General features: G+C 47.2%; 1 protein-coding gene across 3 annotated transcripts in view; it reads left to right on the forward strand.

The window, feature by feature from the left end:
* The window catches only part of SGSM1 (small G protein signaling modulator 1), a 74039-nt gene extending 63138 nt beyond the window's left edge, over window positions 1–10901 (forward strand). For 2 of the 3 annotated variants that reach the window (XM_005218060.5, XM_005218061.5), the window contains 4 exons: window positions 2410–2519; window positions 4319–4415; window positions 6082–6249; window positions 8754–10901. In XM_005218060.5, coding sequence (XP_005218117.1) covers window positions 2410–2519; window positions 4319–4415; window positions 6082–6249; window positions 8754–8842 — 464 coding nt within the window. In that variant the 3' untranslated portion in view covers window positions 8843–10901. The remainder of the gene's footprint in view (window positions 1–2409; window positions 2520–4318; window positions 4416–6081; window positions 6250–8753) is intronic. The other variant, NM_001192421.2, reaches the window with a different exon arrangement.
* The last annotated feature ends 2900 nt before the right edge of the window (window positions 10902–13801 follow it).

Consider the following 13801-nt stretch of genomic DNA (forward strand, 5'->3'; position numbering starts at 1 on the left):
AGTACAAGATTTGTACACCAAAAACTTTAAAATGTTGCTGAATGTAGTGAGCCCAAAACACAAAAATTGAGTCATTTTTCTTCCAGTGAGCATGTGATTCTTAATTGACCTGAGGTTGCAAAGAGACAAACAGATCCCCCCAAAAGGAAACAAAGCAAAAAAGAAAAAAGACCATGAAATTGGATTCTTTGTTATTTCTCACCCAACAGAGAACAAACTTTCATTATACACCCAACAGAACTCACCAGATAGTTAACCATAAAAGCAAATCCCCAACCATTGCTATCGCCAATTCAGATTAATTTGTTGAAGGTATACAAACCAGAAATAAAAACAAATACATAATATCAATAGAAAAAACAAGAACTAGAGGGGTAGAAAAGTTAAAGCTCTGTTGCCACCCAAAATTCACTTCAAAAACCAAGAAAAGATGTGCAGGCAAATGGACTTAATTTGTCTCCACTGGATTAATGCCCTCAAACAGCTCAGTGGATGACCTTCAGAACCGATAAAATGTAATTTTCAAAAGGTTACATGACTCTCACATACAAATAAAGTGAACAAAGATTTTATTCCGTGTAGTAATGAGGAAACCAGTAAGGTAGGAAAACTGGCTTCAGGAACATTTGAGAAGCTGGGCACTTTAGCAACATCATGGTCAGGTTGCTTCCAGAAAGGGCCAATCTGTAGAGATGGAAAATAGACTCATGCTTGACAGGCACTGTGAGGAGAGGGCAATAGGTGATGACTGCCGATATATGGTGAAAATGTTCCTGAAATGAGATAGAGATGATGGTTTGCAACTCTGACTATTCTAAAACCACTGAATTATATTGGTTTGGTCAAGAATTTTGCCCGGATTTTTCTGTAACATCGTACAGAACATTGTACAGAAAAACCCAAGCAAACTTTTTGGCCAACCCAGTACATTTAAAAGAGTGAATTTTATGGTGTGCAAGCCTCCATAAAGCTGTTTAAAAATGAGAAGTATAACTCCCAACTCTTAGAGCTGAGCATAGTGACTGCTTTCCAGAAAGTTCCCTGTGGAAGAGGGTGGGAGGTGAGAGAGAAGCTCTGCAGTGGAGAGACCTGAAAACACTGCCTCTAGCAGGTGGCCAAGGCCGTCCGCCGTCCTCAGCCACATCAGCACTGTACACCCTTGATGTGATATGACTCAAGTGGCACCTCACCTACATGGTCTTTCTCACCATAACCCATAACCCCGATCTTATCATGAGAAAAACATCAGACAATAGAGGGGCATCCCGGAGAACACCTGGCATGCACTCTTCATAGCCATCAGGGTCACCACCACCAAGGAAGGTCTGAGTCACAGCTGTAGCCAAGAGGAGCCTGAGGAGAGATGACAGCTGTGTATAATGTAATTCTCAGATGAGTTCTTGGAACAGCAAAGGCCATAAGGTAAAAAACTATGGACTTGAGTTAATTATGTATCATCAGTAGGTCATTAGTTGTAACAAATGTACATATTAATGGGAGATGTTAGTAATGGGGGGAACTAGGTGTGAGGTATATGGAAACTCTACACTCTTCTCAATTTTTCTGTAAATCTAAACTGTTCTGAAAAATAAAGAAAATGAACAAGATTCTGTGGTGACTTGGGTAATCTTCTCATAACTTTCTCTAAAGCTACTTGGTGTTAAGAGAAAATAGGTACTGTTTTCAAATTATTTTAAACACTGGGTTGAACAGTATGAAACGGATTTTTTTTTTCGGCTGTGCCATGCAGCTTGCAGGATCTTAGCAGTTCCCCAACCAGGGACTGAATCCACACCCTCATCAGTACAAGTGTGGAGTCCTAACCACTGGAGCAGGGACTGAACCCATGCCCTCAGTGGTGAAAGTGTGGAGTCCTAACCACTGGACCGCCAGGGAATTCCCAACACAGATCTTTTAAATTACAGAAATGCTCAGAGCCTTTTTTTTTCCTTCGTATATATAGTCACTCTCTACGTAGCATTTCCCAAAGTTATTTGACCCTGCCTTTGCATAACACCTGCAAACACCCTTCCAGTATTGACAGTTGTTATTTTAATACAGTGGTTCTCAGACATGAGAATTTCATGAGCCCCGCAGAATTTTTTTCAAGACGTGGGACCAAATATCGTCAACTTTTTATTAGAGCAAATAGGGATCTTTAAAACAGAGCATTTGCTGTCACCATTCTTTCCTAAAAGAAAGGATGCTCTATTTCAATACCTCTAGGGTGGGAGGTACGTAGTGAAAGATTGGAGAGCATCCCTTGAAATGGTGTGCATGCGTATACTCCACTTCCTTACGTTTCTTATTTGGCTGTGGACTTAATGAACTGGCTCATACCCTCGGACCATCACTTTGGGACCTTGGGCGGTGGCAGAGTTGACTCTTTCTCCTGTACTCTTTCCCCAGAGGCCCTCGCCTTCAGCTGCTTCACCGAGCTCATGAAGAGGATGAATCAGAACTTCCCCCACGGGGGCGCCATGGACACACACTTTGCCAACATGAGGTCGCTAATCCAGGTATGACCTTGAGCTTCTCAATAACATAACTTATTCCAGCTCAACCCAATGGACCACAAACGAACTTAATAGCCATTCCTAGTTTAAATTAACTCAGTAACTCAGTCCTACTTCACTCAGCCCAGTTGAGTTAAACTGAAAAACTCAATTCAACTTAACGTTGACTCAATAGCTCAAGTCAGCTCCACTGGACTCATTCTTACTGAGCATTTACTTGGCCCAGGCACTGTGGCTACAGTGATGAACAAAACACAGTCCTTCCCTTAACGGGACATTTGATTGTATTGGTCCTTTTCTGCAGAGAAGTGGTGGTTGTTTTATCGCTAAGTAGTGTCTGACTCTTTGCGACCCCTCGGACTGTAGCCCACCAGGCTCCACTATCCATGGGATTTCCCAGGCAAGAATACTGGAGTGGGTTGCCATTTCCTCCTCCAGACTACAAAGAAATATTTGAGTATATTTCTCCCTCTCTGTTTCTGTCACACACACACACACACACACACACACGTACACAGAGCTTTATTAAGATAAATTCATATATTGTTAAATTTGCCTTTTTAAAATGTTTGAGTCATTGGTTTTTAGAATAGTCACAGGTGTGACATCATCATCACTATCTAATTTCAGAACACTTTCATCACCCTGATAAAGAATCTCTATCCCCTGAGCTTCCCTGTGACTCAGTGGTAGAGAATCCACCTACCAACACAGCAGACTCAGGTTTGATCCCTGGGTCAGGAAGATCTCCTGGAGAAGGAAATCAGCTGGTAAAGAATCCGCCTGCAGTGCGGGAGACCTGGGTTCGATCCCTGGGTTGGAATGATCCCCTGGAGAAGGGAATGGCTACCCACTCCAGTATTCTTGCCGGGAGAATCCCATGAACTGTATAGTCCATGGGGTCGCAAAGAGTCGAACACGACTGAGCGACTTTCACGGTCCAGTATTCTTGCCTGGGAAGTCCCATAGACAGAGAAGCCTGGCGGGCTGCAGTCCATCGAATCGCCAAAGAGTTAGACATGACTTAGCAACTAAACAATGACAAACACCACCACCATTAACAGCAATCCCTCTCCCCCGCTCCTGGCAGCCACTAGTCTACTTTCTGTCTCTGTAGATTTACCCATTCTGGATGTTTCACGTAAATGGAGTCACACAATATGTGGCTTTTTGTGTCTGGCTTTTTTCACTGAGTGAGATGTTCACAAGGTCCGTCCGCGTTGCAGCATGTATCGATATACCATTCCTTCCATTGCTGAATGTTCCATCGCATGGATAGACCACATTCTGTGTCCCCATTCATCCTCTGATGGGTACTTGGGTTGTTTACGCTTTTTGGCTATTATGAATAACACAGTTGTGTACATTCATATGTAAGTTTCTATGTGGACGTAGGTTTTCATTTTTATTGGGGATGTACCTACGAGTAAAGCTGCAGCTGCACCATTTTACATTCCCACCAGCAACACACAAGGGTTCCAGTTTCTCTCCATCCTCCCAGGCCTTTGTTGTCTGTCATTTTTATTATAGCCACCCTAGTGGATATGAAATAGTAGCTCATTGTGGCATTTTCCTAATTACTAATGATGGTAAGCATGGTTCCTGTGCATATTGGTTATTTGCATATCTTCTTTAGAGGAAGACTGGGTTAGGTTGCATCAGATTGATTTCCACTTCAAATTCTTTGGCCATTTTTAAACTCCACCCGGTTGTTAAGGGCTGTGCGGTGTCTGGTGTGGGGATGTCCCCTGTGGCCAGCCTTTGCCTGGGAGGCTGATGCCTTTCTTTCCTTCCTCTGACAGATCCTGGACTCAGAGCTCTTCGAGTTGATGCATCAGAATGGGGACTACACTCATTTCTACTTCTGCTACCGCTGGTTCCTGCTGGATTTCAAGCGAGGTACACACTTCCCACTGGGACCTTGTTCAGAATCCCAGGGGGAAAAGATACCACAGCAGTGAGGCTGGGAAGTGTTGGGACAAAGCCACTGGACGAGAGTAATACCTATTTGTTGAGTTCTGACTACAGTTTACCTACCTTATCTTGCAGAGACACTGTAGTAGGTGTTGTCACAATCCCCATTTTACAGATGGGGAAACTAAGGCTGAGAAGAACTAAATTCAGACCCAGCAATAACAGAGCCGGGATCTGAGCCCCCATCTGTCTGCGCAAGCCCAGTTCCCTACCATTCTGTTAAGCGGCCTATCAGAGGCCAAGAACTCCGAAGCCCGTGGAGTATCTGTCCCATGTGACTGAGAAATGATGTCTGACACAGCGCATTGCTACCATACCAATTTGGGATAATGCTGGTAATAATATCTAACCTCTGTGCATACATATGTGCGCAATTGTCCAGTCGTGTCCAACTCTCTGCGACCCCATGGACTGTAGCCCACCAGGCTCCTCTGTCCATGGGATTTTCGCAGCAAGAATACTGGAGTGGGGTGCCATTTCCTCTTCTAGAGGATTTTCCTGACCCAGAGATCCAACCCGGGTCTCCTGAGTCTCCTGCATTGGCAGACTGATTCTTTATCACTGAGCCACCTGGGAATCCCCTAACCCATAAAGGTATTTATTAAGGGCCAGGCACTGTGCTGAGCCATTTCTATGTATTATTTCTTCAGCCCTTTATTTTTAAAAAATATTTATTTATGTATCTGTTTATATGACTGTTTTGAGTTTTAGTTGCGACACGTGGGATCTTTTGTCGCAGTGCACAGGCTCTTCATTGCAGTGCAAGGGCTTGTGGGATCTTAGTTCCCCAAACAGGGATTGAATCTGTGTCCCCTGCATCGCAAAGCAGACTCCTAACCACTGGACCACCAGGGAAGTCTCTTCAGTCCTTTATTACTATCGGTATCATACCATGTGAAGTTCCCTGGTGACTCAGTGGTAAAGAATCTGCCTATCGATGCTGGAGACTCAGGTCTGATTCCTGGGTTGGGAAGATTCCCCTGGAGAAAGAGATGGCAACCTCTGCCACCAACATCACCATGCTTACAGATTTGGAAAAGGAAGGGCTCATGAAGGGGAAGTAACTAGCCCAAGGTCACCCTGCTCATAAGTGATGGAGCCGGGATTCAGACGGATTTTTATTGGACACAGGAAGCCTTACTCTTCATCCTTACTCTGTTGTCTCTCTTTACTAGACTCAGAAGCAGCAGCCGACTCTGCCTGGGTGCAGGGGGAAGGGGAGGTACCCCCACGAGTGCTCAAGGAGCTGGAGGGTGCAGGCAGAGAGCAGGACTCTGGCCCAGGGTCAGGGCAGGAACAAGTCAAGGAAAACTAAATCTGCACGTGCACAGTTCCTCCACTCACGGGATGTTGGAGCTGGAAACATACAGCCCACCTAGTGTGCCCAGCCTATTCCAGAAAAAGGGGAAACTGAGGCTGCTGTCAGATGACAGTGCCCGGGTCTCCCGTGTCCTGGCCTGAGCTCTGGCTGCTGCCCCAGGACAGAAGCACAGAGCACAGCCAGCCTGGGACCCTTCTCGAGGGCGGGCAGTGCTGTGAGCTCCGTGGGGGACTCTCCCCGTGCATGCGTGTGTGTTTGGTGTCTTGGCAGAACTCATCTATGATGACGTCTTCTCCGTCTGGGAGACCATCTGGGCAGCCAAGCACGTCTCGTCCGCCCACTACGTCCTGTTCATCGCGCTGGCGCTGGTGGAGGTCTACCGTGACATCATCTTGGAGAACAACATGGATTTCACAGACATCATCAAATTTTTTAACGGTACCCACGTGATCAGGGTCTCATCTGAAGTGGGCAGGCTTCTGGAGGGCCCCTTCCTGGGTCCTGGAGAGGGATGGATGGAGAGTCCCTGAGACTGATTCAAGATGAAGGGGACGGAGGAGGCTTCTGCCCACCTCCGGTGGCTATTTCCCAGTGGATGAGTTGACATCTAGTAATGCTGAGTGCTCCATGTGTGTTTCTCTCAGGATCTGGCCGAAGGGGCCTGGGTGTTGACATTAGGCTCAGGGGCCAACCTTGGCTCCACTGGGAAGGAGCTGTGCCATAGACACGTCACTTCCCCTCTCTCTAAACATCTGCTTCCTCACCTGGGAACAGGAGGGAGGGTGTCTGCTGCAGAGGGTTGACGTGGAGGGAAAGCAGACACAGGAAGGTGGCATGGAAAAGGCACAGTCTTGCCACCCAGGAGCTGTGTGACCTTGGGCAAGTGACTTCACATCTCCATGCTTCAGATTCCTTGGGAATAAAATGATACTGACACCTCCATCAGAGAGATGTCAGGAGGATTAAATGAGACCACAGGGATGTCAGGCCCATCAGTCATGTGGTACGTGGCTCACAACTGTTGCTTTGAATAGAAGCTGCTGCTATTATGACTATTAAAACATTTTCTTAAACTAAAGGTTTTGGATAAAGCAAAAAAAGAAAAAAGCCACCAGTGATGACCTTACACTGGAAACATTATTAGTTATTATTATTAATATATTTTATATGTTAATAATATATAATAATAATTAACATTATTAGTTATTATTAGAAAAAATTTCAAAGATAGTACAGAGAGTTTCCTGTACCTTTTAATGCAGCAGCCCCTAATGTTAATATGTTACCTGATCCTCATACATGTATCACAACAAAGAAATTAACGCTGATATAGTACTATCAATTAACCTACAGACTTACTTGATTTCACTTGGTTTTTAACTAATGTCCTTTTTCTGCTCTAGGATCAAACCCAGAAAACCATGTTGCACTTAACAGGTTCATTCAAAAATATTTATTTTTTCATTCAGTCTTTTCCAAACTTATGTACATGGTGGCTAAGCCATAGAGAATCTACCTGCCAATGCAGGAGACACCCAGAGACAATCCCTGGGTCGGGAAGATCCCCTCAAGAAGGAAATGGAAACCCACTCCAGTATTCTTGCCTGGGAAATCCCATGGACAGAGATGCCTGGTGGGCTACAGTCCATGGGGTCGCAAAGAGTCAGACATGACTTAGTGACTAAACAACAGCCATCACAGAATCCAGTTGTATCTAGGCTTTTTTCCACTTGATATTTTTAAAACCATTTTCCATATAATAATTTTTTGAGAAAGCAGAATATACCTCAAGCACCTGTTCATAACTTACTGAACCATCCTTTCTGGTTTAACATCTACGTTGGTTTTGGTTTGAGGTTGTGAGAACCCAAAGCAATTCATATCTTAGCGTGGAGGTTCTCAAACTTTCTTAGTTCATAGCACCTCTAGTGTCTCTGTGAAATTTTCATGGCATCCCGGACCGTTCAGTAACTATTGAATAATTAAGTCCAAACCACCTGATAAGTATATCTATCCTAACAACTTAGTAGCCATAAGTCAAAAGAAAATACTATATTTTATATTTAAACAAGCAGTTTCTAGTGGGTATTCTCACCTGTTGGACTTTGCACAACTTCTCAAATTTTGGAATCAGTTTGAACTCACCACCTTCACTTCCTTTTCCATAGTGATTTTCACATGATACTTGCTTTTATCATGGCAACTGCTTGCTGAAAACTTGGTTTTTTTGCAACGCTATAAAGCCATTGATAGGAGCGCAAATTGCAAACTCACTCACTCCCATTAGCAGCTTATGTGGTGTTTAACAGGTGTGGAAGATCGCTGTATTTCCCCCCAAATTGCCATGAGCTCACAGGGGTACCCTCGGCACCCAGTTTGGGAACCATGGTCTTAGCGTCTTTTGCTCCTACCAGATGATTTCTTTATGACAAATGTCTAAATTTAGGATTATTATTTTTCAGAGAGCTGATCATTGTGTGTTATTCTTGACAAAATGGCTATTTGTGCTTTCTCCCCTCCCCTCCCCACCTCCTTCTGTTGCTTCCTTTCCTCTCTGCTTTGAAGCATCCACCGTGTGCCCAACATTGCTTTCTTAAAAGGTGCCCAGTCCCTGTGTCTGTAGGAGGATGGTGAGAAGACCGAACATTTTTTAAACACACACAGACGCACATTTTTTTAAACAAACACACTTCATCCCGTTTGAGCTCACAGTAACCTTGTGAAGTAGGTATTGTTATGGTTCCCATTTCACAGATGAGGAAACTGAGGTCTGGAGTCACAGGCCGTCCCCAAAGTCTGTGCTTCCAGAGCCACTCTGGGGGTGATACCAGTTGGTGATGGGGATGGGGGTGCCCCAGAGACCTCTCAGGGTCTCTGCTGGAAGTGTGGCCCAAGGACAAACAAAGAGAAGGCTCATGTGGTTCTGCTCTCTGCTCTTTCAGAGATGGCTGAGCGACACAACACAAAACAGGTCCTGAAGCTGGCCCGGGACCTCGTGTACAAGGTGCAGACCCTGATTGAGAACAAGTGAGGGCCGCGCCACCGCCCGCCCGCCCGCCTGTCCCGCCTGCTTCTCCTCCCAGCCGCCCGGGGAGCGAGGTCCTGATGTCTGTTCCCGAGCATGGACTTCTGTGCAAAGAGCAAGCACCCCAGCTTTGGCCGCTGGGCAGGTGCGGTGGAGGGGTTGCCCCTTCAGTTCAGCCTTACGTTTTCCTGTTTGACCAAAGATCGCCCAAGCCTGGGATTTCTCCCTTGTGGAAGTTGGGGGTTGTTGGTGGGCAGAGGAGCATCTTTGTTCGTGGTCTCCAGAATGGTCTCCTCTCCTTTCCCTCCCATCCCTCCAGGCTGTCTTGTCCGATGAGACTTGGGTTGGGAACTTTTCGGAAACGGGTATAGGAGAGGTCTGTGGGGCTGCCTCTGAGCTCTGAAGGGGCCTTTGGAGATGTTCCAGAGCGTGGCTGGGAGCAGAGCGCTGCTGACACGGAATTCTTCTTTGAAGGACACTGTCCTGTGCAGTGTCGGGGGTTGAGCAGCATCTCTGGCCTCTCCCTGCTAGATGCCAGTAGTGCCCTCCACCCCCTGCCCCGCCCCCCGCCTTATGACATCCAGAACTTCTCCAGACATTGCCAGGTAGCCCCCCGTTCGAGAACCACTGGCTTGGAGGAGGGACTGCAAGTGTTTCTCCCTCCCCACTTTCTTCGTACCTGAGCCACCTGTGTCCTGAGACTCCCCCCAGCCCCCATTTAGAAAAGGCACATGGGGTCCTCTGCACATCTCTCCTGGGGTTGGGGATTTCAGTTTTGGGGTTTTCTCATCTTTTCCTCCTCCCCCTGGCCCCAGGAGAGACTTTTTTCTTCTTTCAACAAAAGGCTGTGAGAAGGGTCTGTAAGCTTGAGACAGGCCTCTTCATGGTCCTCCTCAGAGCCCCTGCTCCGGGCAGGGCAGAGCCCACATCCCCTTCCTCTCATCCTAGGGAGGACCTCGCCTCTCCTTCCTGCATTGGGTCTGGAGTTCCAGAAGCTTGGAAGGTGTGTGTTGGTGCAAGCCACTTGTTCAAGGAGGCTGGCATTTCCTTAAGTGCCCTTGCTAACTCAGGACAAAGGGAAGAGAGGAGGACAGAGGTTGGCCAGGGTAGGGTGTGGCGGATGTTCTCCTTGGGGAAAAAAAAAATGAGCTGATGAACTGGCATCCGGGTCACAGCCTAGCCTGGAAATGGTTCCCTCCATATCTTCACACAAAGGGTCACCAACCCCCTAAACAGACCCTAGGCGAGCTAGTTTACCCTGCCTACATGTCCTCCTGGGAGAGCAGTCATGCCAGCCCTTCTCTGCTTCGGAGAATGGACCAGAGTCAGGAGAAACAGAGAGAGTCCCAGAAGGATGCTCTTCCCAAGAATGGCAGGTAGGATTTTGAAGAGGAGAGGAGACTCATCAAGCACATTGAAACCTTGACAGAGGGGCGCATCTGTCCTCCCATCCTCAGCAAACCAGGAGGGGGAGCAGTCCCTGCCTGGCATGCTTGTGAAGGCGCTTCCCTTGGACCCAGCACTTTCAGCTGCATCTGAACTTCCGCCCAAGTGGGGTGTCCTGGGTGGGATGGACGAGAGATGGACCTCGCTTCCGAAGAGCACTCTGTGAAAGTTTCATCTCCCCGCCCTGGCCCTCTGCCTTCCCGAGACGGGTGATCATGTATGAAATCTCCCTCTAGATAAGAGTTTTATTTTGCCACTCAACTCTTCACTACAGAGGATGTTATTTTAGCAAGACCCAGGTCCTAGACCTTCCGATTCTTATTTATTTTTTAAGAGACTGGTCTGAAAGTACAGCACAAGATCTCTTCTCTGCCTTCTCTCGTGGTGTTCCAGAGAGCGTCGTGGTTGTGATTTGAAACAGTGCTTATTTATTTGGCTTACTGTGTTTGTTCGGGTCTCTGTACGTTGCGTGTGTGTCCTTGTGTCCCCGAATCAAATGCGTGGGAGTCGTTTTATCTCCGGAGTGCTCTCCTTTTCTCAGTGCTGCCAACATATCTTATTACTGTTTACTGAAGAGTCGTGTCTAAATAGAGAGAAAATATATATAAACAGAACTGTGTGAACCTGGGTTATTTCTTGCCTCTGTGTTGGAGGATTTTCTCTTTGATTTGAAAGAAAGAAATGTTTCCTGCTGAAGAGTGCGTCCTCATACCCTACTCCTCTCAGCCCACCCCAGTTGACCCAGACCCGGAGAGGGACAGAGTCTCATGCTAGCTGCCTGATCTGTCCCCAGAAAGCTCAAGGCTGGGGGAACTGGTCTCATCCTTTGTATCAGTTAGTTGTTACGACAAGCGATGCTGTGTAACAAACGACCCCAAATCTCAGTGGCTTCAGACAGCCATTTATTTAGCTTGTGATGACTCTTTTTTAATATTTATTTATTCGTGTATGTGCAGCATGTGGGGTCTTCAGTTGCGGTGCTGCATCTTTTTTTAGTTGCAGCCCGGGGAACTCCTAGTTGCGGCACGTGGGGTCTGGTTCCCCAACCAGGGATTGAACCTGAGGCCTCTGCACGGGGAGCTCCTTGTAGCCTTGAGTGCGTGGATACTGTCTGTCTCCGTGTCTTCACCTGAATGATGCTGTTCCCATGTGGGACAACATGCTGGGTTTAGGCCCCTCTGGTTGCTCCACCATTTCCCTTCTAAACCATACTCCCTTTTCTTTTCACCTCAAGCTTTCCGTTTGGCGTCTGGGAGAGTCCACGGGGACAGCTGAGAAGCACTTACACAAAGAGTTGAGGAGGTCCCGACCATCCCGTTTCAGAAGGGCCAGTGCCCATGTGTGCCGTCCTGTTCCATCTTCCTCCTCCTCTCCCAGGCCTGAGGTTCCAGCAGCCTGGCAGGGAAGGGAGGTGAGGGTACAGCTAAGGGCAGGGGGAGGAACTACTTTAGATATCTTCTCTGTTTTCAAACAGATACTCAAGTTTGAGAGACATTAGATCCATCAATCAATGAGTCTTCTCCCCAAGTTTTATGACAGCTTCTTCCAAACTCAACTCACCTGCTTCCCCCTTTATGATTTGGACCATATCTGTGCGCTATTATATCTTTACTAGTTTTCTTTAAATCAACTCAGCTTTAAAAAAAATTTTTACTTATTTATTTATTTGGCCGTGCTGGGTCTTAGTTGCAGCATGTGGGATCTTTAGTTGTGGCATGTAGGATTTAGTTCCCTGACCAGGGATCAAACCTGGATTCCCTGCATTGGAAGCATGGAGTCCTAGCCACTGGACCACCAGGGAGATCCCATAAATCAACTCACTTTTTAAACTTCAAGCTAAGAGCAAGCCAGGATCATTTGCATAAATAGAAGATGGTTGTAGAAATGAATACTACTATTTTACCAAAGTCTTGTTTCCCACCGAAGGCTCTTCCTGAAGCCTGCTCTCTCGCTGTTCAAAAGAGATATAATAAGAGTCTGAGAAGTTAAAGACAGCACCAGACAAGCTTTTCTTCTTGGAGGACTTCAAGCAGGATTGATGTGGGAATGACTTTCTCACTGCACCAACTAAAATTACATTCTGTATCTTTGTCCACGTTTGGGGAGTGATGACTTAGGATCCCAAGTCTGCCAGCTCCTGGCTATGTGATTTGGGGCAAGTGATTTTATCTCTCTGAGCCTTGGTTTTCATTTTTGCAAACTGGAGGTAGTAATGCCTCCCTTGGGTGTGGATTCCCTGGTGGTTCAGATGATAAAGAATCCATCTGCCATGCGGGAGCCCCGGGTTTGATCCCTGTGTTGGGAAGATCCCCTGGAGAAGGGGAACAACCACCCACTCCAGTATTCTTGCCCGGAAAATTCCATGGACAGAGGAGCCTGGTGGGCTATAATCTGTGGGGTCGCACAGAGTTGGACATGACTGGGTGACTTAACACTTTCACTTTTTTTGGCTGTGGATTCAGTCCTGGCCCTCTTCTTTCACTGGGACCCTCTGGCCTGAGCATCACTAGGAACGATTTCCTGGTAGAGACCTCAGTTTCCCTGAGTTCCCATCATCTCTTGCTCAGGTTCTCAGGGGAAACTTTGAAACCTGAGAATACAGCTCCTGCAGGAGAACTGGGGGAGGAATGAGCTCTGAGCCCTCTCGGCTGTGAGAGAGCCCCTGGAGGGGGTATGGTGAGGCCATCAGTTCTTGGCAGGAGCAAAACCCACGCCGACTGGATTGCACTGGGTTCTGCTGACTCAGAGAAGGGCTCTCGGGGCTCTGTGCTGCTGGCTTTGAAGCCACTGGAATCACTGAGAGCTTGAGCCCACACAATCAGATCCTCGGAGTCAACCTAGCAGAATTCAGATGACCCTCCAAACCCTGCAGTGCCCTGGGGACTTTCCATTACATCAGGGCGTTAGGCAGGACTCCTCCGGTATCTTCCTGGCATCCTTTACTCAGACTTCTGGAGCAAGCACAGTGATTTCCAGCCTTGGTAGGGGCAGGGCTCCTCCAAACAAAGAGCGCCTCTTATTATGATGAAGAGAAAAATGAGACAGATCTCTCTGTCTCTTGTCAAATAAAGATGGTGTCTGTGGAAATGCTTCTGCTTCATAGGCTGAAGAATCGCTCCCTTTGGCACTGCTGAAATTGTTGAGAGAGAAAATGAAAGGGAACGTCCCCGGCGGTCCAGTGGTTAGGACGCCACACTGCCCGAGGGCCCAGGTTAAATCCCTGGTCAAGGAACTAAGATCCTCCTAGCCACGCTGCGTGGTCAAGAGAGATGATTAAGGAACTTGGATGGCAGGGGACTGTTGTAAGGTTATTACACAGAGGAGGCGGCTCATCTCAAGCGCAGGTGGGTGACCTGAGGCTGTTTGGGCTTCTTCTTGTTGGCATCTATCTGCTTGCTGCTTTTTGCACTGAGGATGCTGCTTGAGTGAGTGAGTGAGTGAAGTCGCTCAGTCATGGCCAACTCTTTGCGACCCCATGGACTGTAGCATACCAGGCTCTTCTGTCCATGGGATTTTCCA

Source organism: Bos taurus, chromosome 17, assembly GCF_002263795.3.
Source record: "Bos taurus isolate L1 Dominette 01449 registration number 42190680 breed Hereford chromosome 17, ARS-UCD2.0, whole genome shotgun sequence".
Taxonomy (NCBI): Eukaryota; Metazoa; Chordata; class Mammalia; order Artiodactyla; family Bovidae; genus Bos; species Bos taurus.